Source organism: Thermobia domestica, chromosome 3, assembly GCF_964235325.1.
Source record: "Thermobia domestica chromosome 3, izTheDome1.hap1.1, whole genome shotgun sequence".
Taxonomy (NCBI): domain Eukaryota; kingdom Metazoa; phylum Arthropoda; class Insecta; order Zygentoma; family Lepismatidae; genus Thermobia; species Thermobia domestica.
This window is the reverse complement of record NC_137456.1, coordinates 30602180-30625632: the sequence shown is the minus strand read 5'-3', so window position 1 is coordinate 30625632 and position 23453 is coordinate 30602180. Positions and strand designations below refer to the sequence as shown.

The 23453-nt window shown below is 35.9% G+C and overlaps 1 protein-coding gene across 1 annotated transcript; it reads right to left on the bottom strand.

The window, feature by feature from the left end:
• Window positions 1-17873: 17873 nt before the first annotated feature.
• On the bottom strand, window positions 17874-19448 carry LOC145681722 (tRNA (uracil-5-)-methyltransferase homolog B-like). Its single transcript, XM_081753335.1, has one exon. It carries the CDS (start codon window positions 19446-19448, stop codon window positions 17874-17876), a length of 1575 nt encoding a protein of 524 aa, XP_081609461.1.
• Between the last annotated feature and the right edge of the window lie 4005 nt (window positions 19449-23453).

Here is a 23453-nt window from a genome sequence, read left to right as displayed (position 1 = left end):
TATTCGAATGTATATGTTATACAGCTCCTTGGTCAAATCTGAAGTTTTCAGTTCAGTATTATTAATACCTAATGAATAACTGGAGAGAAAATTCAGAATTGGGTGGTTTGTATACCATGAAAAATAGCTTCCCAAAATCTGTAGTATTCGAATGTATATGTTATACAGCTCCTTGGTCAAATCTGAAGTTTTCAGTTCAATATTATTAATACCTAATGAATAACTGGAGAGAAAATTCAGAATTGGGTGATTTGTATACCATGAGAAATAGCTTCCCAAAATCTGTAGTATTCGAATGTATATGTTATACAGCTCCTTGGTCAAATCTGAAGTTTTCAGTTCAGTATTATTAATACCTAATGAATAACTGGAGAGAAAATTCAGAATTGGGTGATTTGTATACCATGAAAAATAACTTCCCAAAATCTGTAGTATTCGAATGTATATGTTATACAGCTCCTTGGTCAAATCTGAAGTTTTCAGTTCAATATTATTAATACCTAATGAATAACTGGAGAGAAAATTCAGAATTGGGTGATTTGTATACCATGAGAAATAGCTTCCCAAAATCTGTAGTATTCGAATGTATATGTTATACAGCTCCTTGGTCAAATCTGAAGTTTTCAGTTCAGTATTATTAATACCTAATGAATAACTGGAGAGAAAATTCAGAATTGGGTGATTTGTATACCATGAAAAATAACTTCCCAAAATCTGTAGTATTCGAATGTATATGTTATACAGCTCCTTGGTCAAATCTGAAGTTTTCAGTTCAATATTATTAATACCTAATGAATAACTGGAGAGAAAATTCAGAATTGGGTGATTTGTATACCATGAGAAATAGCTTCCCAAAATCTGTAGTATTCGAATGTATATGTTATACAGCTCCTTGGTCAAATCTGAAGTTTTCAGTTCAGTATTATTAATACCTAATGAATAACTGGAGAGAAAATTCAGAATTGGGTGATTTGTATACCATGAAAAATAACTTCCCAAAATCTGTAGTATTCGAATGTATATGTTATACAGCTCCTTGGTCAAATCTGAAGTTTTCAGTTCAATATTATTAATACCTAATGAATAACTGGAGAGAAAATTCAGAATTGGGTGATTTGTATACCATGAAAAATAGCTTCCCAAAATCTGTAGTATTCGAATGTATATGTTATACAGCTCCTTGGTCAAATCTGAAGTTTTCAGTTCAATATTATTAATACCTAATGAATAACTGGAGAGAAAATTCAGAATTGGGTGATTTGTATACCACGAAAAATAGCTTCCCAAAATCTGTAGTATTCGAATGTGTATGTTATACAGCTCCTTGGTCAAATCTGAAGTTTTCAGTTCAGTATTATTAATACCTAATGAATAACTGGAGAGAAAATTCAGAATTGGGTGGTTTGTATACCATGAGAAATAGCTTCCCAAAAAATGTAGTATTCGAATGTATATGTTATACAGCTCCTTGGTCAAATCTGAAGTTTTCAGTTCAATATTATTAATACCTAATGAATAACTGGAGAGAAAATTCAGAATTGGGTGGTTTGTATACCATGAAAAATAGCTTCCCAAAATCTGTAGTATTCGAATGTATATGTTATACAGCTCCTTGGTCAAATCTGAAGTTTTCAGTTCAATATTATTAATACCTAATGAATAACTGGAGAGAAAATTCAGAATTGGGTGATTTGTATACAATGAGAAATAGCTTTCCAAAATCTGTAGTATTCGAATGTATATGTTATACAGCTCCTTGGTCAAATCTGAAGTTTTCAGTTCAATATTATTAATACCTAATGAATAACTGGAGAGAAAATTCAGAATTGGGTGATTTGTATACCATGAGAAATAGCTTCCCAATATCTGTAGTATTCGAATGTATATGTTATACAGCTCCTTCGTCAAATCTGAAGTTTTCAGTTCAATATTGTTAATACCTAATGAATAACTGGAGAGAAAATTCAGAATTGGGTGATTTGTATACCATGAGAAATAGCTTCCCAAAATCTGTAGTATTCGAATGTATATGTTATACAGCTCCTTGGTCAAATCTGAAGTTTTCAGTTCAGTATTATTAAAACCTAATGAATAACTGGAGAGAAAATTCAGAATTGGGTGGTTTGTATACCATGAAAAATAGCTTCCCAAAATCAGTAGTATTCGAATGTATATGTTATACAGCTCCTTGGTCAAATCTGAAATTTTCAGTTCAGTATTATTAATACCTAATGAATAACTGGAGAGAAAATTCAGAATTGGGTGGTTTGTATACCATGAAAAATAGCTTCCCAAAATCTGTAGTATTCGAATGTATATGTTATACAGCTCCTTGGTCAAATCTGAAGTTTTCAGTTCAGTATTATTAATACCTAATGAATAACTGGAGAGAAAATTCAGAATTGGGTGGTTTGTATACCATGAAAAATAGCTTCCCAAAATCTGTAGTATTCGAATGTATATGTTATACAGCTCCTTGGTCAAATCTGAAGTTTTCAGTTCAGTATTATTAATACCTAATGAATAACTGGAGAGAAAATTCAGAATTGGGTGATTTGTATACAATGAGAAATAGCTTCCCAAAATCTGTAGTATTCGAATGTATATGTTATACAGCTCCTTGGTCAAATCTGAAGTTTTCAGTTCAATATTATTAATACCTAATGAATAACTGGAGAGAAAATTCAGAATTGGGTGGTTTGTATACCATGAGAAATAGCTTTCCAAAATCTGTAGTATTCGAATGTATATGTTATACAGCTCCTTGGTCAAATCTGAAGTTTTCAGTTCAATATTATTAATACCTAATGAGTAACTGGAGAGAAAATTCAGAATTGGGTGGTTTGTATACCATGAAAAATAGCTTCCCAAAATCTGTAGTATTCGAATGTATATGTTATACAGCTCCTTGGTCAAATCTGAAGTTTTCAGTTCAGTATTATTAATGCCTAATGAATAACTGGAGAGAAAATTCAGAATTGAGTGTTTTGCAGTCATACAGAAGTAAGTTTGTTATAAAAATTCATAAACAACGACTGATTTTTTTAAAAAAAATAATATTATCTTTTTATTATTGTTATTATCTTTTGTCAGGCTAGTTAATAATTTTGACAGAGCTATATACAGAGTGTATCCTGGGTTATCCATGTGAATTTATAGGATAGTTTTGTAACAAACAGATTTCCGAGGTCTCGTAACAAAAATCGAGCCCACAGTATCCGGAAAAGAACAGTCTAGTAATACTGAAGGTACATGGGATTAGTCTAGTCTGGGTGAGGGAAACCCAGGAAAAATCTTGAGGCTACTCTAGAAAACTTTTTTACTCGAATGGTTCTATCAGGGAATCAAACCCGGTCGCAACAGATTCATTGCGCTATACACGCTCCAGGTTAAAATCCTTGCTGGACCAGTGTGAGCTCTGGTTGGATCCATCGAGCAAAAAAAAAAAAAATATATATTGCTAGCCAGTGTGTGTACTGATACAGTTTCCAGCAATTCCATGAACATTGCGTCAATACCACGTGCAGGTTGCTGCATATTAAGTTCTACCCACGTACATTGGAATTGTCCTACCTATGTACATTATTTCGTTAAGTACTTTGAATCAAAAAAGGGACATCACGTAAAACAGGTGAACTCCACCCCACTAAGTTACATCAATAATTTCTCTTATTTGCTGCTGATGAGATTTTTGAAGCGTAAGAAGTCGAAAACTCTTGTTCCATTTTACAATGCATAGTTACTCGAACTCACTCTCATGAAGGGATCTTGATATTGAGTGAGCGTAAGTTCCAAATCACGATCTGAGATTGAGGTCGAGTAAGCATTATGTCTGACTGATAATATTAATGTGTGATCGAGTGTATGTGATGTCGGGTTGATGATGTGAGCGTATTGATATGCGAAATGAAACGAAATCAAATCTTCGAGTTTTACGTCCCATGATTATGCCGGTGAGGCTAAAAAGGACACAGTGAAGATAAGAAATGAATAAAATGATGGAATGAAGAAGTTGGGAGGAAATTGAAGAACCCCTTGAAAACCCACGAATACGGTGTTTGTTCAGCGCAAAGTCTGCACAGACCGAGTTGGGATCGAACCAAGGACCCCAGGTGAACGCTCTATTACTGAGCCACAGGTCCCCATAGTGTAACGCGAGTGTGAGGTCGAGTTACTGAGATGTAATACTACTGTGCGTGAGATTCACTGATGTGGAACAGTTTGAGATGTGAGCGGGATGTCAGACTCAGGTTAACGCTGCTGTAACGTTAACGGAATGCTGTAAGGTAGACTGAACACAAGTTTCGATATTAAAATATTTAATACGCTACAGAATAGTTTTCGATTTGTAATTTAGCTGTTATCTTGTTTGGCTCGAAGTTGGTTAATGGTTCGCATTGCCATCTCCTGTCTGAGTGATATTCCTTAAGTTAGGTTCCAACTAATTTTACAGAATAGAGGTAGGAGGCCAGTTTTGTTTTCAGTGTACATCGAATTGGTACGTATATAAAAATTGGAGAGCCAGAGTGGAGAGTGATTGAGAAATATGATTGCAAATATCACATATATGCAAACTAGTTAGTAATAATGAGACCTTTAGTTACGTATTTGCATACACCTACCCACCAAAAGACCTTTGATACAAATGTATTCTTAAAATACAAAAAAAAAAAAAAGATCCTTAAAGTTAATTGCTCAATATCAGTCAACAATTATTTCTAATATTTCAACATATTTCGACACAAATGTGAAATATGAAGAGGGATAAGAATATTTAGCTTTTCTGCAAAGTAACATATAGAAGTAGGAGGGGAGAAAATAGAACAGGTGACTAGTTTTCAATACCTGGGTAGTATTTTTAGTAATGATAATTAGTGTGAACGTGATATGAACGCAAAGATAGGAATGGAGAAAGCAGCTTTTATAAGGAAGAAACATTTTGTGGGACCATACATAATGAGTTGAGAAAATACTAATACAATTCTTCATGTGCTGTACTTTAAAGTACTGTATGGAGCAGAAACATGGAAATTACGCAAAAATGATGAAAAACGAATAGGACCTTTCGAAATGTGGCTGTAATGAAGAATGGAAAGAATTATCTTGGACGAGAAGAAAACGAATAACAGATTGTTAGAAATGGTGGGAGAGAAAAGAACAATTTAAGATATTAAGAAGAGGAAGGGAAACTGGTTGGAACGTTGGCTAAGAAGGAATTGTATCACGAGGGACGTTTTAGAGGGTATGATGGTAGGTAAGGAAAGGGAATGGGTGGAGTAGACTACAATTGATAGACGATACGAAGAAAGAAATTTCATACGTGAAGACAAAGAGGTTAGCGGAAGACCGTAAAGCAAGAAAAGTTCTCATTTGTGTCTAGTTACTTGCCAATAATGACAGAATACCTATGATGATCATGATTATGTAAAGTAAAAAGTAGGTATTTCGTCTGCGTGTTTTATTTTTATAAAACTGCTTAGCGATCAGCAACTTTGTATCTTTTAATTTTCATATAACATCTACAACTTATCAGTTCCGATCTCCCTACGTGGTGGTGATCTGTAATTTTTTACATGTCTCCAACTTATTGAAAATGGCAGTGGTATTTCCTTCTTCAGATGCTCTCGATCTACTTGTCTGGTAGTGATATCTCCTTCTTCACATACTTCTGACATAACTATGTTGTTATGACAAACATTTCTTCATATACTTCCCACCTACCTATCTGGTAGGGACATACCGGCCTTCACATACCTGCCTGCCCCTGTCCTACCAATGTGGAAGTGGCATCCACTGCTTCACATGTCTCCGACAGACAATAACACTGTCGTAATGGCCCTTGTAGTGCAATATTTGAAATAGCGTAATTTATAAATGATTTAATTCATTCTTGTCGGAGCTTTCCCATGCAAAGAGGATCATTTGCAAATTGACTCGATGCTACCAAATTTAAACATTCTTACATCCATGCGGTCAAACGGGATTCGATTGCTTTTAATGATACCTGTAATCCTTATGTAACAGCTAGATTGCTTATAACAGTAAGTTATTAACCAGAATCAGACTGTAAACTATCAGCACGGTGATCTAGATTTCAACTTACGAGTTATATCACAGGATTAATACGTTACACTGCTTAGTGATGCCAACAGTCTATCATGCTTCTAGACATACTTGAGTGAGATAGTTTAAACTGTATGTTAATTAAGGGTTAGCGTTGAAATACGAATAGACACTCGTGAAAACTAATAAGAGATAGTTATATACTACAATGCGGGAAATAAATTAAGAAGAAGAGACTAAAATTTTAGAAAAAAGAAAGAGAAAATGTTTAGGTAGAGCTTTTTTTTTTAAAAAAAATGGTAAATTTCACTGTTTTTCTCTTGGCGTAGTGTCCTACTTCCGTACTTGGTATGGTTTGACAAAGTCTCCCGTCTAGGACTTAATCTCATGTCAAAAAGGTGCTAGGTAATCCCTTGAGTGAAAGCTTCTAAGTCGCCCGATTAAAGTCGAAATTATGTACTTGTTTTTAGTCTGTAAACTACCTATCCTGTGCTTGTGAACCTCCTAGACTCCACCTGTGAACAGCCTATGAGCGCCCAAAAGTTTCCAAAAATGATACATAAAAATTGAATTATCTTGTTTGACGGATTCATCTCATTTCCTACATGACTTTCGGATTACTCAAAGCACGTGCTGTTACATAATGGAGGAAATCGGGACAGAAGGAAATTGTCTTTCGTTTATTCATTAAACAAAAGAAGAACAAATTTGCACAAAGTTACATCTCAGTCGAAGAGGACATTTAGCAAACAGAGAATCCAAAGTGTGATAAAGTGTGCTTGTATACTGTATATAGGTACTATATGTGAGCACACGCGGAAATAAGGCAAGTTAGTTCGAATGATATATTTTGTTTTCAAAATTTAGAGAGAGTGCATTTTAGAAACAGAAATAACACAATTTTTTCAGAAAGAAAGTTTCATATTAGTTATTAATGAGATATCGATTGCTCTTGAGTACTTATTAACATCATTCTCTACAACGCATTTAGGGTCTCATTCATTGAAATGTGTAAACATTTTATTTTCACAAGGTTTATATTTTCATCATATGATTACATATGCAACAGAAAATTGTAATAAACAATGGTATTTCAATCATATAATTGGGATAGTGAAACCCGTTATTTAGGGTCACGTTGCGATCATGTATCACTTAATTTTGTATCTATACATGTTAAATTAACGAAATATGTGAAGTTGTTCTTCAATCTGTAATGGCTTCGTATAAAACATACTTTTGTATCACTTTCAAAAACTTCTTGAAAGAGTTTGGCGTTTAAGAAGTAGGTAGTTATGAACAGTTGTATGACTCAGTAATAAAGCGCTCTTAAAGGTGAGATTGTGTGGTGAGGAATGGCAGGGGATTATCTTACTTGATGATCTGTGTACACGCCAAAATTACAGATTCAACTCTCAAGTAATTAGAACCTCTGAACTTCATAACCGTAAGGTAGCATAGTATTGCTATACACAAAAGAACACCAACACCCTTCTGTAGCCACTAGTATGACCTCACAATGTCCGAATACTCCGATCCCACTATCACGTTTGAAATACCAAAACCGAAGAAAACCCACACTTGCCAAACCATATAGAGCTACAGGTTTCCAGCATGCAGAGGTATAAGAACAGGCAGCGAACTGTGGCGGAACTAACATCAGACTTTAATGTTGGGCAAAGTACACACACAGTGCACCGAACACTCCTAACGATGGGCCTCCACAGCCTACGACCCATCCACGTGCGAATGTTAACACCACGACATCGTCAACTACGACTGAAATGAACACGTGACTATCGCCACTGGACCTTGGTGCCGTGGCAGAGCCTTGCATTGTCTGGTGAATCCCGATACCTTCTTCATCATGACGATGGAAGGGTGCGAATCCGTCGTGTTCAAAAGGAAAAATAATTGACACATGTACTACGGGACGGAGACAAGGTGGCGGCGGCTTAACTAATCTCGGGGGAACATTCATGTGAGCATCCATGTCTCTAGTGGAGGGTGAGCAAGGCACGATGACGCTGAGGCGTATCACACACTATTTGCAGACTACGTACACCCCTTCATGACGACCATGTTTCCCAACGTTAGTGGTATTTCCCGACAAGGTAATGCACCATGTCACAAGGCCAGGAGTGTGATGGAGTGGTTCGACGAAAATAGGGGCGACTTCAAGTGATGTGCTGGCCCACCAACTCGCCGGATCTGAACCCAACCAAACATATCTAGGATATGATTGAACGTGACGTCAAAGCGCATCAACCCCTCCTCGGACATTACGGGAATTAGGTTACCTGTGTGCCCATGTGGTCCAGCTCTCTCCAGTGACCTACCAAGGATCTTTGAGTTCATGGCAAGACGCGTCGATGTTGTTATCCGTGCCAAAGGTGAACATACTGACAATTAGGTAGATAGTCATAATGTTCTGGCTGAAGTGTGCATATATTTTAACTATTTTGTTTCGGCTCGAATTTCGAAACGTCTCGTTTTGAATTAGAGTCGAGTTCAAACAGAACATGTCGAGTCGGGACACGAATAGAGACAGAAACAGATTTTCGAGTCGATACACGAGTCGAGACAACATTTTCTGGAGACGAGTCGAGACAAGCTTAAATCTTGACTCGACTCGACTCGTGCGTATCCCTATTCCCTCCAACTCTTACACATGCAACCTACTAGAATGAGTTAACTGCAGCTTTTATTCTTTGCTTTTATCCATTAAATGAAGACTTTCAATACTAAATTACATATAGTTTTACGAAAAGAAATTTAATTTGTACAAGTTTAAATATACTCACATACACCAAAGTACAGTCCTTTTGAATGTCTTTTTTCCTTTACACCGGAATAAATAAATTTCTTTTTTCCGTCGTAGTAACTTCTATATTAATAACTTCTTACTAAATAGAATATAGAGCAGAATGGAACACTAAACCAACTATTTCTTATTTCGTTACAAATACGTTTTCCCAACTTCCATAACTCAACAACCATTTCTCAGTCCTCTGCACCCGAAGCAGCAAGCCTACACAATGGCAACACAAACCGGCGCGAACCATGGTCAAGCCACTCCAGTGTTGCCAGCTGTATATAATAAAATCCACCATAAATATCATACATACAGAAAAAAAGTTTTGTAACAAACGTTACACTTCGTAGTAATGCGATTATTCTCTTTCAAAAAACTATTACCAAATTTTATGATCCTGTCTTATTAAACGTAGACAGGTTTCAGTATTTTTACTTCATCTTAAACGTAGATGTTTTAGTAACAAAATACTGAGAAAACCTATTTGTTTCGTCTTATATTCACGAGAGAAATGTTAATTAAAACTTAATAGAACATAAAACGATACATTTTATTTATTGAATGGAAATGAAAACACATTAAAATATTAACATATTTGTTTCTAAAAGTCAACAGAGGATGTGTCTGCCACCTATACGACGTTAGTATAAATAAGTACTCGGCTGCGTGATTAACTTTCAAATCACAAATTTTCTTCTTTTCATTTTATCATACACATTTGTCTTCCGAATGCAAAATTCGGGAGAATGTGTAGAAAACCTTAATCAATAAATTGATTTTTTTTAAAAAAAGAAAAAGCACTTGGATTATCGTGTTAGTGCTCTAGGATGAGGTTCCTGAAAAAGAAAACTGTCCTAATCTATTTATTTACCAAAATTCATTGACTTAAGGATAGAGATGGTTGCAGGAGAAGAGTGTGAACTAGGGCAATTATTAGTCTAGGTGGGAAGAATGCTCCTCATACAAAAAAGAAAGAATAAATGGATGAAAGAAAGGAAGAAAGGAAGGAAGGGAAGAAGGGAGGTAGAAAATGTTACATTTTCAGAGGGTAGGAAGGATATATTTTCAAATTTATATCAGTCCCAAATATGTGAGATTTCGCTCGAAGAGAGGCTTGAAAAACTCTCCCATGAAGTAGAATTTCAAGTTTTTCGTTACTCTGTATATTATTATATTTATTATCTAAAATATAAGGTGCATAGGTTTTATAGGCTTATCTCAAACTCAGCCCCCTTTAAGACCCAATTCACGCTCCTACTTTGCCTGTAAGCATGGGCGCCGATCCTGGGGGTCGGGGGACCCGCCCCCCAAAGCTCATGTGGGCCCCCTATTGTATTTATGAATATACAATATTTGGCATAATTTGAATGCAATTTGTCTCTAAATCCTCATATATATATACCTTCTGTATCTGAATGGGCCCCCCAAATTTACAGAAAAATCGGCGCTCTTGTAGGGTTTTATAACTCGGGCTTACATTGTAATTGACTACACTAGCCCAGTATAACTGGGACGTGAACCTTGACAATTGTTGAATTTCTGAAACTGAAAAAAAAAAATAATAATAATAATTATGCCAGTGCAACTGGTCTGGCAACTACGAACATTCATACTGAGATATCTACAATAACTGTGCTAAACATGCACAAAAGAACATTTAGAGATTTGTTAGATAACAAGAAAAATGGTCATAATTATTAGAAGAAAAGTGTTACCTTAAAAGCCGTACAAGTTGTGAGAAAGATTTCCTAACAAGTCTCCTTTAAATAATTGTTGGAACCAGTAGCGTCTCGTGACATAATTTTTCGGTACCGTAGTTCACAGCCGTTATAAAATTCTATTCTAGAATTCTTTCAGTATTCTAAATAAGAAAAACTATAAGTAATCAATGAAAGTAACTATATATATATATATATATATATATATATATATATATATATATATATATATATATATATATATATATAGTACCAATTTATGTACCAATTTATAAACAAAGGATCCATTTCACTCTTATATGAAACTACTTCTCATGTTCTTCTGGGTAATTAACTTGTCAATAATTCTTCTGAAGTTTAGTTTTCACATTTTTTTCTCTGTTGATGCACTGAGAGTATTTTGAACTACGGTACTCATTTAAATGCTTTCATATTCTTTAATAGGGTAACACAACTTTCAGTTTCTGAAGTCAACTTCTTATTATTTCTAATGGTTTTCAGTAAATTTGTTGTATGCCATTCTCTTTCTGTCGACTCACCATCAATTTCGCAATATACTAAATGTAATCTCCATTAGTATCAAGACTGTAAATATCTGTTATCTCGTATATTTGAAGAGCTCCTTCGTGGCTAAGCGGTTAGCGTACGTGTCTTTGGGATGGGAGACCCGGATTCGATTCCCGGAGAGAGCACATGTAGTTCAGATTCCACGTTAATCAGCAGGTCCCGTCTTATATAGCCTCGCCGCTGAAAGGGACGTTAAACTCAAAATCAACTCAACTCGTATATTTGAATTGTCATGATGCTCTTTAGTGAACTGTTAACAATATACACAAAGCATGCAGTGTATCAAATTATTATGAAAGTTGCAGAGGCACCTTTAATTAGGAACGCTTTGTCCACGTACTTTTGCATTGTTATCTCAAGACACTTCATTACTGTTCCGCCCCCTTTGAAAGAAAAAAAAACTTTTCCGGTTACAGCTGAATGTACGTTACTACAAATCTCAATATTCACCTTTTTCTATTTTCCATGTGTTAAAGATGAATGTTAAAAAAATTAATTCCAAAATTTCCTTCAAGTTTCCACAATACAGAAGGTAAAATTTTACCATTGTAGTAATATTACCAAGTACAGCATGTCTTGATAAGTTATTCGCTTTTCTAACAAACATTTAGTTTATTTAGGTACAAAAAACGTTAACTTAAAGAAAAATCAGACATTATACATATTTAAGAAAATTCTTGAAAATAAATTAAAATTTTATTTTATTCTGCATTAACTTAAAAATCTCTGGGGAAGGGTTTTATACCTTTCATTTCCCTTGCTACGACCTCGGAAAGCAGTAATTTTGTTTGGTGCATTAGTGTATTTTCATTACGAGAAATTGAGATAAAAAGAAATGTAGATAACTGATTGAAAGAATTAGTTTTATAGTACTACTATATTCTTCTATTTATTTTAAGTTGCAGTTCAGTGCAGTGCTGTTTAAAGCGATACGTTACTAGAAATTAGTCAACAACAGCTGTCAACGCAAAAGTTCGTTTTTTGATTTTGTTTAAAGCGCTACATTACTGAAAAAAATCAACAACAGTAATTGTCAACGCTGCTCGAGCAAATCTTGATTTGAAAGTCAGGAGACCGCAGTTCCTCCCTTCAGCTGCCCGTGTTTCCCTTGCGTACTACACACAGAGCAGCCTATCACGCTCGTTGCTTTGTTGTGAACGTGGGATGATGATGGATTGCATATAAAGAGGTAAATCAAGCTAAGAATAGAAAGAAACGACAACATAATAATTTTTAAATATTATTAAATATCTTAAGGAGCAACAAACAGCCCACAATACTTGGTGGTTCACATGCTCTTGCGAACTGCACAAGGAGACGACACTGGTTGTACTACCATCTATTATTACTTACCTATTCCTTTTCCCATAATGTACACCTTGTTACAGATAAGGACGCTCAGAAAAATTTAATTTGACTTCTTAAAGAAGTGAGTTTTATTTATCACTATTGCTAGCACAAATCCCGGGGGGATCACGGGGACATGTTCCCTTCAATCTTCGAACTGATGATATTGTTCCCACAATAATCCGATTTGAAATGTGCTTTTAGGGTGAAATGTGATAATTTGTGCTCAGAATAAGCCTCAAATCCGCCCGCTTCCCAATGTTGAAGACTATTTCTGCTCCCCTGATCCTATACAGCATTGTTTTTCAACTTCATAAATATTTTAAACATACCTTAAAAAAAAGGTTATGAGAACAGTCTTACCCGTCCCCTTCCGCATCTGATGTTGAAGACAGATTTGCGCCACTGCTCATTATGGTATACTTCCAAACTATGCAAATACATCACTAAACTTTAATCAGTTAATTTTAAAAAAAACTTCCTGCTGCACAAGAAAGTCAGAATGAATGATAACCGGATGAACCAATGATGAAAATGAATCCATAATATTGATACTAGTTTACCAAATTTAATAATGGAAGTAAGTTAGCATGGTGTGTCACTGCCAACTTGCACAGATATCTCAAACATGACTCATACACAGAAAGTAATTCTACAGTACTGTATGATACAGGAAACAGAGAAAAACGTGATAAGAGGAACAGAAATCACATTTTTATACAGAGGTAATTACTTACATTGAAGTCACTGCGAGTTATAATGCCTCCCTGGCATTACAGAAGGAGTAAAATTATTCTTAGAATGCTCTGTGATCACAGCGGACAGCGATGCATTCTTTGCAACCTGCTCCCATGCTGCCTACAAAGTTGATAATGAGTTGTTATGATTAGTGGCAAAGCGTACTGCGGGGCTCTGAGGCCGGGCCTACCCTGTTTTCTACCGTATATTTTCTTTATCTTTGATTTCTTGCAAAATAAAGTCAATACTTCAACATTTCCGTTTTTTCGGAAAAAATAGTATGTTAGAAACATTCGGCGTCCCTTACGTCTGGGCCTCAGTAGTTCGCTAGACAGGTTTACAGGCTATGCTGCTCAGAGAGCGAAGCTATTTTCGCTTGTAATTGCACGCATTGTTGGGAAGGTGCGAAGGTTCGCCTCTGGGTGTTAAGTTTTAGCGTTGAAGGCATCTTTCATTGCTAATATGTTATAAAATGATTTCCTTAAAACAGAGTAAGAAGTTTCTGTGTAGAATTACACTGGCTTACAGTGGTTTTGGTGCCGGGTGTTTCTTAGCTGATTTGAAGTAGAATTGGGACGCTGAATCCAAATATGGCGTTAGTTTTCCCCTAACAGCTTTAGTTTTTGAGATATAGGAATTGCAAGACTGACCTGCTACAACGTTGAAAATTGCATAGGTGCTGTTTTACCGTAAGTGAAAAGAAAACTATGACATTTAAATCTGTTATTTGGAACACTTTGAAAATAATGAAAACCATATAAACACAAACATCAAGTACATAATAACTCTGTAACTACATTTTATAATAGTTTTTATGAATAAAAAATCAAATAATTTGTTCAAAACGATCTATTCAACACTTCGGAAGCTTCGTTTTCGTGACATCCTTGAATGTTTCTTTGCACAGTCTCTTTTTAGGTTCCAGCAGTAATCTGCCATCATATGGGCATCCCATCTTCCTTGGTAGCGGTCCTCCATTGTTTTAATATCTTGGTGAAATCTTTCACCTTGTTCTTCACTCAGACTGCCTACGTTGTCTGGGAAACGGTCCAAATGGCTGTGCAGGTAATGAATTTTGATACTCATATTACATCCAAGTTTTTGGAATGCATTAAGCATCTGGTTCACTAGCTCAACATAGTTATCAGCTTTATTATTGCCAAGGAAATTCTTGATAACTTCTACAAATGAGGTCCAAGCTCTACGTTCAGTCTCATTCATGGACTCCACGAAAGCCGGATCTTTCATGAGTTGTCTTATTTGGGGACCATCAAATATTCCAGCTTTTAATTTTTCTGTGCTGATCTGAGGTAGCTTGTTTCCCATGTAAGCAAAGCACGGCCCGTCCTTATTTAGCGCCTTTACAAACTGCTTCATCAAACCGAGCTTGAGATGTAGAGGTGGCAAAATGATTTTGTCACACTCAACAATAGGCATGTTAATAATATTTTTCTTACCAACAACCATGTCGTCTCTCTGCGGCCACTCTTTTTTTGACCAATGGTTTGCTTTGTCTCTGCTATCCCACAGACATAGAAAACAAGGATATTTTGTGTAGCCACTTTGCTGTCCAAGAAGAAAGTTCACCATCTTTAAATCCACACAAATCACCCACTGATGGTCCTGATATTTAATTTTTTCCATAACCAAAGCAATTGCTTCATATTCTTCTTTCAGTCGTGTTGAATGAGCGATTGGAATTGAGCCATATTTATTGCCATTGTGTAGAAGGACGCATTTTAAACTTCGCTTGGAGCTATCAATAAACAGGCGCCAATCATCTGGATTGTATTCTGGAAGACCCATGTGTTCTAGGAGACATCTAACATCGTGACAGAATACGAGATTTGTGTCTTCAGTGAAAAATGGTAAAAACTCCTTTTCCCTTGTTCGGTAGAATGTGATTTTAGTTCCTCGTTCTAGTACGTTTTTCTCCTTCAATCTGGAAGCAAGTAATTCAGACGATTCTTTTGAAAGATTAAGGTCCCTAACTAGATCGTTTAGCTCATCTTGATTAAACTGTTGAGGAATTGTTGACATTCCCTCATAATCACTGTCACTTCCATCATCCATGTCACAAGAATGTTCACTACGTTCGTTTTCAGTCTCACAAAGCTCTGGCAAGTGGTGAAACGTTGGGATTGGTATTTCATCGGAATGAACAACTGGACGTCTTGCTGAAGGCAGATCAGGATATGTCCACTTGTTCCGGTTATTTCTATTCATACCCGTAACATTTACCAGGCAGAAATAACAGTCATCAACATGGTTTGTGGGTTCCCTCCAAACCATTGGAACACCAAACTTAAGACTTTTTCTTTTTCCAGTTGTCCACTGTCGCAAGTGTTCAGTACACATTTTACACACAATATGTGGAGCCCACGTTTTATCTTGGTCCCCTAGGCGTACACCAAAATATGCATGATATGCTTTTTTTACAAAGTCACTGATATGTTTTCTATTGTCTTTAAATGTGTACTCACCACATATGTAGCAAAACACATCAGGATGGTTAACACAACTTCTTCGACTTCAACTCATTTTATGTTCAGGCCACTAACACGGATGTTAAATATAAAGCCTTAGTATACGCGATACAAGTTATGATTTCAGAACAAAACTCACATGTTCCAACATGTCACTCCACCTGCAAGACAACAACTACGATCCACTAGCCAAGTAGAATACCAATGCAATCTAGTGGACGTTCCTGGAACTACTATATGACTAGTTTCCGTTTAGTACCGACAGATAGCAGCACTAATGAGAAAAGAGCGCCGTTCTTCCAAATAGAAATCTCTATAGAGCACAGTAGGATTTATTTGAGTTGCAGAGTTTATAAGATCATATTCAAACTTGTTATTACGAGAATATTTGTATTTCTTTTGCTTATTTTGTATACTATTGCAAGAAGCATGCAGAAATAGTGGTTACATCATTTATAATTTACATATTTATTTTGGATTGTAATATTTCTTCCACATACATTGTAACGTAAATAACACTACTGGTACAGTAGCCTGTATCTACCAAAGTAGAGCTGATAGAGAAAAACTGCTTACATTATTGGATTCAGCGCCCCACACATAGTTAAAATCAGCTCTAAAATTTTAGGCACCAAGAAAAATTTTTTTTTTCTGTAGGCCTGTGTTATGTATTTCTATTAGTGATAACTTGTTTAATTTAGTTATATGCTCTCAGGAGTTATTCAGAATAGCTATTTTTTCCTTTTATAATACAACCTAATACAGCTAAGAAAGTTCTCCAAAATAAATAGATTTAGTATTTTTCTTTCCTATAACTCAAGAAGGAAAATAGAATTCTGACTTTAATTTGAAACATTTTATGATACATTAAATGTTTTTTATTTGTTATTAGTTTATCGGGCCTACCCTACCTGTGGGATTACGCTTCGCCACTAGTTACGATATGAAATTCTATTCCTTCACCAGTGATGTTTTCAACTCGTGTTTGGTCCTTGGTGCATCTGGGAATGCCGCAAGACTTGTTGCAATAGTAACCCACAAGAGAGCAAAGAAATTTCTCTCATTTGTAACGAGAATATTATATATTATTATTAAATAAATATTATGAACAGCAAGACCTTTTATATGGCTATTAACAGCTTACACTCCTTTTATTCTAAAAGATGACTGCTGTAAACCAATACATCACACATATTTTTCAAATATATTTCTTCTTGACATCCACTATTCTTTACATAACAACCATATCAACAAAATCTATCGGCAAAACCTTTTCTTTTTCAAAATGCATATTTCTGCTCAATTATTGCGCCTCTGATCATTACATAAAACAGGTACAGATTGATAATATTATTTTACATCGTTATATAATTTGTCGCTCGAACGGGAATTAAGTAACAGTAATACTGTGAAGGAAAGAACCCTGGATAAAAAAAAGTTTCCAAATATTGATATTTTGAATAGCCCTAGTATGAATTTAAAAATTGCATTAATACAATTATTTTTCTTCTCTTATCCTTATATATTCATATTACAATATTATATTCTTTTATATGTAGTATTATATCATCATATATCTATATATAAATAACGTCGATTCAAAATAAAAAAAATATATCGTCAATGGGACTATTCAAAAAGAATGAAAACTATCTAATGGTTTTTGCAAGGGTACTACTTACAATTCCTTCCCGTATTAAATAATGTGACATTTTTATCTATATTAAACATAGTCATCCATGTTCTAGCAACATTATTTATAAATAACGACTATCGTCCTATTAGATGTTAACAAAATCAGAAGGCAATATAATATGCAAAGATCTTAGCAATCACAATACATAAAACAGGTACAGATTGCATGATAGCGAATTATGATCTGCAATTAATATAAAATTGAAACAAATATTTAAGATTAATGTCATGAAATTCAACTAAACCTAATTGACCCTCTTTTGGAGCAAACAAATAAATGAAGATAAACAATGCGCTTTAGAATTATCATGACATACAAATTAACAACAAAAAAATATTTAAGACAATAGATATACTACATAAGTATTTCATGATGAATCAATCATAGATGAGCTATTAAAGAAACAAGTAAATTATTTATAATTGTTACCCGACGTATAATTGTTACCCAACGTCACGTAACATGGTCCTCCTGGCCTGCTGCGTAATAGAAAATGGAATAGGTTTCTTTGCCTTTGGTAGCGTTTCAGAATCTAGTGTTCCGAATAAGATAATCAGCTGACAGTGTGTAAGTTCAATAATCAACTTCTGATGAAGCCCAGCTCTAGGTGGATCTACAATAACAAGTATCTTCTTTTCAGCTACATTCTCCACTACGGTGAGCAAAATATCTTCAGCCCGTCCAACAAAATATTCGCTGTTTGTGATGTCGTTCTTTACAGTATTGGCCCTTGCATCTTCAATTGCATGGTTCGACATTTCTATGCCAAGAATTTGAGTACGTTTCTTAGCAAGAGAAAATCCAATTCCTCCAGTGGCAAAACACACATCTATCAGGGAAGTTTCATCATCAACTTCAACTATTTCCGCGATCGAAGTATAAAGTTGGTCGGCTCCCGAAGTATTCACTTGAAAATAATAATCTGGAGATACTCGGAAATTCATGTCACATATAGTTTCTTCCACGTATTCTTTTCCGAACAATAGCTGCAGTGGTGAGGGTTTCTCACCTTCTTCCTTTTCAGTGAAGATCTGGAAATAGAACGATGTTATATTCAAGCTATTTCCTTCCCTGTTTTGGAAGTAATCTTTCAAATCATCCTTAACCTTCCCTATTTCCTCCTCATTCAGGGTTTGTGGATGCATAACTACCAACAGTATCAAATCGCCAGTATTCGATATTCGGACAATCAATTGTCTCCAGTAACCTTCATGAGTCTCTGGAACAAATGGCTTATCTGACTCTCGTATGTATTGTTGGAAGACCTTTACTGCCTCTTTCATTCTGTCAGGCAAATGTCTCAGAAAGTCTGCCGGTCCAATCCCCATTGAACCTTCTTTGAAGCTAGCCAGTCGAAAACCCACTGTTCGCTCTTGCATCTCAGGGTTTATGCCCACTCTAAATTCACACTTGTTACGGTAACCATCAACAACAGCCGGTTTCATTTCAACAAGTTCACAAGCAAGTCCTTCATTCTTCTCTTTTCTTTCTTCTGCACAACCTGCCAAATCCAAATTCCTTCTCAGCATCAAATCCGTCCGTCGCGTGAGCAAAGGTTTTGTTTCTTCAGTCTTTTTCTTCAACTGCTCTTCATAAGGAATATCCCACAAAGGTATTGTAGCCTGTTTCATTCTATCTTCTACACGTAACACAACTTTCGCCTTTTTAAAATCCTTATCATCAGACTCTTCCAATTTTTGCTTACGTTGATCAGTTAATTCAACTTTTGCATTGAACTGTTCATTCCTTAAGTCCAACTCAGAACCAATTTCCTGAGTCATTTGTGGAGTGATTTCTTGGGACATCAGCTGTATTTGTTGTCTTATATTTAATTTCATTTCATCGAATTTCGTTGTAATTTGTTGACTCGTATTGAGTTTAATTTCTTCGAATGTCGTTGTAAGTTGTTGCTTCAATTGCATAAACATATCCAAGATTTGTTTAGCATCTAACATTTGCGATACGGCTTCTTCTGTATTATCAGCCGTTGACCTACCATTATTAAGTACATTGGCCATATTGGTCTTGCGCTCAATTTTTCTTCCACTACGTAAATAAGTATAATTTAAGTTCATAAGTCCGAACCCTGTCTTTACTAATCTTCAAGACCTTCACAGGTTCCCGGGATTCGTTGCACCATATGTAACGTGAATATTATTTATATATATATTTTAATTAACTAATAATATTATGAGCAACAGCACTTTGTATAATATATTAACAGCTTACACTCCTTTTATTCTAAAAGATGACTGCTGTAAACCAATACATCACACACATTTTTCAAATATATTTCTTCTTGACATCCACTATTCTTTACATAACAACCATATCAACAAAATCAACGACAAAACCTTTTCTTTTTCAAAATGCATATTTCTGCTCAATTATTGCGCCTCTGATCATTACATAAAACAGGTACAGATTGATAATATTATTTTACATCGTTATAGATCCGCAAGTTACAAATTCCATATAAAGGTGGCAACTGCATCCATAGGTCGCTCTTTTATGACAGTAGCAACAGCTCATTATGTTAATTAATGAAGGAGTTATATGCAGTTCGTCAACCAGCCCCGGTCTCCCCCAATAAGTAAATATTAGTGCTATTGTAAATGGTTACCTCGTTCAAATCCTGAAATATTTGGGCGATGATTTGATTACTTTCTCTTAATTACTCTTAGTTTCTTGCTTGTTATTCATAAATACTTTCTTTCTTTATGTTTTTTACTAGATTATCCCCGATACGGACAAAATCTCGCGGCCGAAACATCGCCGCCCAAAATCTCGCCGCCAAAACCTCGCGGGACCAAATCCCGCCGGTCCAAAACCTCGCGTGGCTAAAACCTCGCCGCCCAAAACCTCGCGGAACAAAATCTCGCCGGGCCGAAACCTCGCGTGGCCAAAATCTCGCGGAACAAAATCTCGCCGGCCCAAAACCTCGCGTGGCCAAAACCTCGCCGCCCAAAACCTCGCGGGCCAAAATCTCGCCGGGCCAAAACCTCGCCGCCCAAAATCTCGCCGGGTCAAAACCTCGCCACCCAAAATCTCGCCAGGCCAAAACATCGCCGCGAATGAAACTTTTCTTTAAAATTTACCCAATGTGTTTCTTAATATGCAATTCCACATTACAAATAATAATAATAATAATAATAATAATAATAATAATAATAATAATAATAATAATAATAATAATAATAATAATAATAATAATAATAATAATAATAATAATAATAAATAATAATAATAAGAAGAAGAATAAGAATAAGAAGAAGAAGAAGAAGAAGAAGAAGATACAAAACATCGTGTGCGTGGGCTTTCTCGGGTTATTCCCATTTCCTCCCACTTTCTTTATTCGATCATTTCCTTCACCATGGTCATTTCCTTCATCATGGTCATATCCGTCTCCTTTAACCTATAGGACATAATCAAAAGACGTCGTAAAAACTCATATATTATTTCAAACTTTCATAAATATTATTAGATTTTTGTTAAAATTTTAAGTTTTTGGATGTTCGAAAGTTCACGCAACTAGCCTCGTTAGTTGTCATTACTTTCTTTATGCAGACTTTCTTTCCCTATAACCAGTTTAAAAACATCCTGTCGCCCTACCTTCACATTGAAATCCTCTAATACAGAAATAGAATTTTCATATGGTATCGCGGGACTTGGTCAAATACCCGTGATACTTCTTCTGAAACAGCGTCTTTTATACCGTCATCCTTATCATCTGTTGGAACATTTACATTTTGGTCAGGCGAGATTTTGGGTATGGCGATATTTTGGGGCGCGAGGTTTTGGCCCGGCGAGATTTTGGCCCGCGACGTTTTGGGCGGCGAGGTTTTGGCAATGCGGGGTTTTGGCCCGGCGAGATTTTGGCCCGCGAGGTTTTGGGCGGCGAGGTTTTGGCCAGGCGAGGTTTCGGCCTGGCGAGATTTTGGGCCGCGAGGTTTTGGGAGGCGAGGTTTTGGCCAGGCGAGGTTTTGGTCCGCGAGGTTGTCGCCGCGAGGTTCTGGCCGCGAGGTTTTGTACCCAAACCGATTATCCAGTTATTTGATGATAATACAAACAGAGTTGGTTGTTTTCCGTTTGGCAGAATTGTCAATTGGAAGATTTGTCCATTTTCACGATTGGCGCATTTGGTAATTGGCAGATTTGGTAATTGGCAGGTTTGGTAATTGGCAGATTTGTCAATTGGCAGATTTGTCCATTGGCAGATTTGGTAATTGGCTCATTTGTCCATTCTCATGATTGGCGCATTTGGTTATTTTCGCGTTTGGCAGATTTGGTAATTGGCAGATTTGGTAATTGGCAAGTTTTGTAGTTGGCGGATTTGTCAATTGGCAGATTTGTCCATTGGCAGATTTGTCCATTCTCGCGATTGGCGCATTTGGTCATTTTCGCGTTTGGCGCATTTGGTAATTGGCAGATTTGGTAATTGGAAGATTTGGTAATTGGCAGATTTGGTAATTGGCAGATTTGTCAATTGGCAAATTTGGTAATTGGCAGATTTGTCCATTGGCTGATTTGTCCATTTTCACAATTGGCACATTTGGTCATTTTCGCGTTTGGCGCATTTGGTAATTGGCAGATTTGTCCTTGTCCCTCACGAACTAGTTGCCCATTTCGGAGGATTGCCGCCAGTAAGTTCATGACATTATTTACGTCTCACTTTATAAATCCCATTAATCAACTGTATGTATGTACTTTATATTGTACGCTCATGGAATCCTTTTTGTTTGAAAGCCCTCTCTATATGTTGCTTGAATGGGGTCCGATGTAGGGGAGTCAAAATGGGAAAATGATTTCCCCTTGAGCATGATGTCAATGTTCCAAAACAGTTCCCATTCAGTGGACTTTGTGGTGGACAAATATTTGAGTTTTCTCTATGTTATACTGTTTTCCACCTAACTAAATAACTATATGTCCTATGAACCCGTATGTTTCATGCCGCATTCACAAAAGTCCTTAGCCTACTTGATTCAGATTCTACTTTGTATACCTATTTCTGCGAGACCCAACTTAATATTGTCTTCCAGTATGCACCATATGGTCATTTGTCCCTTGGGAGTAGAAATGTAAGTCTAAACTCTGTGTTGTTTTCTCAAATACAAAATGTACTTTTATAGTTTGGAATCTGTCTCTCAATTCACACATATTTCATAAGTGCAAACAATTATTACGAAAGAATTTTTAATTATTTAGATAATATGTCAATAATTTTTTTTACATTTAAGTTTGTTTATGATATATGATAGAGAAGAAAGCACGAAATACATTACACTTTTTGCACTGTATAGTCGGCGCTGCTACAAGTTTCTTTCGTACATCTTTTTCCTTATTTCATAATCTCTAAAATGGTCGATGCCGTCATATCTAACAACACTCATTACTTGTACGTTGATTTTCAGACGATCGGGATACTTCGGTAATCTCTGGTTTTTTAGAATATGTTTTTGAACAATGTCTCTTCAAAAGTTGAGTTGTGAAATATTTCTTCCTGATAATTTCATGAGAATCCAAGCTTTCTTTCCAATAGCACCTACAAGCTAAATAAAGAGTAACCACCACCATTTTTTTCAATGAACACCAATTCAATAGCGGCCAATATTTGAGTTCATTTAGTCAGTTGCACCGATAAATTTATTATATTCTCCAACAATCTTCGGCCGTTTCATCTTGACTTTTTATGTTGTAAACGGGAATAGCGACCAATTTATGCAGTGGGGAATACAACATCAACTATTGATGAATTCGATCTACTAAATTATACATTTCACAACTACAGTTTCAGCAAACACAATTTAGTCAAGACAACCAATTCTAACACTATTGAATAACACAGATTCAGCCCCTCCACAAGGTTGTCTTTCTGTCATATTTCCCTAAATATCCTCAGTATCCTCTTCTGCTGGGTCTTCACCTGAAGCCACATTTATCTCTGGATGTTTAATAAATATCACCGAGATGTCATTTTCATCATTAGCAAGAATGTCAGTTATCTCACTTGCTATTAACCTGAA

Excerpts from the sequence above, each read along its gene's own strand:
- LOC145681722 (XM_081753335.1), bottom strand. The coding sequence starts at position 19,448 with ATGGCCAATGTACTTAATAATGGTAGGTCAACGGCTGATAATACAGAA.